At 38.2% G+C, this 1,009-nt stretch overlaps 1 protein-coding gene across 2 annotated transcripts in view; it reads left to right on the top strand.

The window, feature by feature from the left end:
* LOC106877461 (omega-amidase NIT2) overlaps positions 1–1,009 on the top strand; it is a 17,971-nt gene that overhangs the window by 4,665 nt on the left and 12,297 nt on the right. For both annotated transcript variants that reach the window (XM_014926364.2, XM_014926365.2), the window contains exon 3: positions 526–646. In XM_014926364.2, coding sequence (XP_014781850.1) covers positions 526–646 — 121 coding nt within the window. The remainder of the gene's footprint in view (positions 1–525; positions 647–1,009) is intronic.

Below are 1,009 nucleotides of genomic sequence, written 5' to 3'. Positions count from 1 at the left end.
TAATAATAATAATAATAACATTGAAAAATACCTTAGGAATGAGAACCCAGGTTGGAAATTTCATCAGGTGTCTGATGAAGGCTGGAGGGTGTATCAGCTGAAATATTGTGTTAACAACAAACAAGATGAGGACAAATATCCGTCAAATGTAAATAATGTAAATAATTCCTCATCTCTTAAATATAGAACTGAACTCATACATGGAAACGATATATGTATGTGCCATGGTGCCTTTTTTTTATGTGCTTGCTTCCCCTCACTTTAGAACCTGGTTATGCATCTGGTCTGGCCATGGAGGAGAAATATCACCTTGAAAACTGGTGAAGGTTGGTGACAGTAAGGGCATCCAACTGTAGAAAATATACTCCTAAAAATTCCATCCACTGCAAGCAAGCATGGAAAAGTGGACATTAAGATGAGGAGGATGGTGGTGGAGATTATGATGATGTGATGTTGAAAGCCATGACAACAGCAACAGCAACAATATATATGTTTATTCGAAGTTTCCTTTTCTCTCACTTCCAGGAATGCTTCAATTCTCCATATGGCACTGGTTACTTCAAAGAATATTCTGAGGAAATCCCTGGAGCTTCAACTGAAGTCTTAAGTAAAGCTGCAAAACAAAATAAAGTTTACGTAATTGGAGGTTAGTTGCATTTTTTTTTAAATTTCTTTCCTTATTTATACACCTATCTAATTAAGAAATCGTTATCATAATAAATAGTAAAAAAAATCATTATTACCTCTTTGTCTATCTATTGGCCTGTCTAATTATTTCTCTTTCTGCCTGTCTAACTATTTTTTTCTGCTTGTCTAACTATTTAGCTACTGACTTTGTTATTACCTGTGGAGGCGCAATGGCCCAGTGGGTAGGGCAGCAGACTCACAGTCATAGGATCGCGGTTTCGATTCCCAGACCGGGCGTTGTGAGTGTTTATTGAGCGAAAACACCTAAAAGCTCCACGAGGCTCCGGCAGGGGATGGTGGCGAACCCTGCTGTACTCTTTCA

The sequence above is a fragment of the Octopus bimaculoides genome, chromosome 20 (assembly GCF_001194135.2).
Source record: "Octopus bimaculoides isolate UCB-OBI-ISO-001 chromosome 20, ASM119413v2, whole genome shotgun sequence".
Taxonomy (NCBI): Eukaryota; Metazoa; Mollusca; class Cephalopoda; order Octopoda; family Octopodidae; genus Octopus; species Octopus bimaculoides.
Note: the sequence above shows the minus strand (reverse complement) of the source record. Positions and strands in the feature narration are given on the sequence as shown.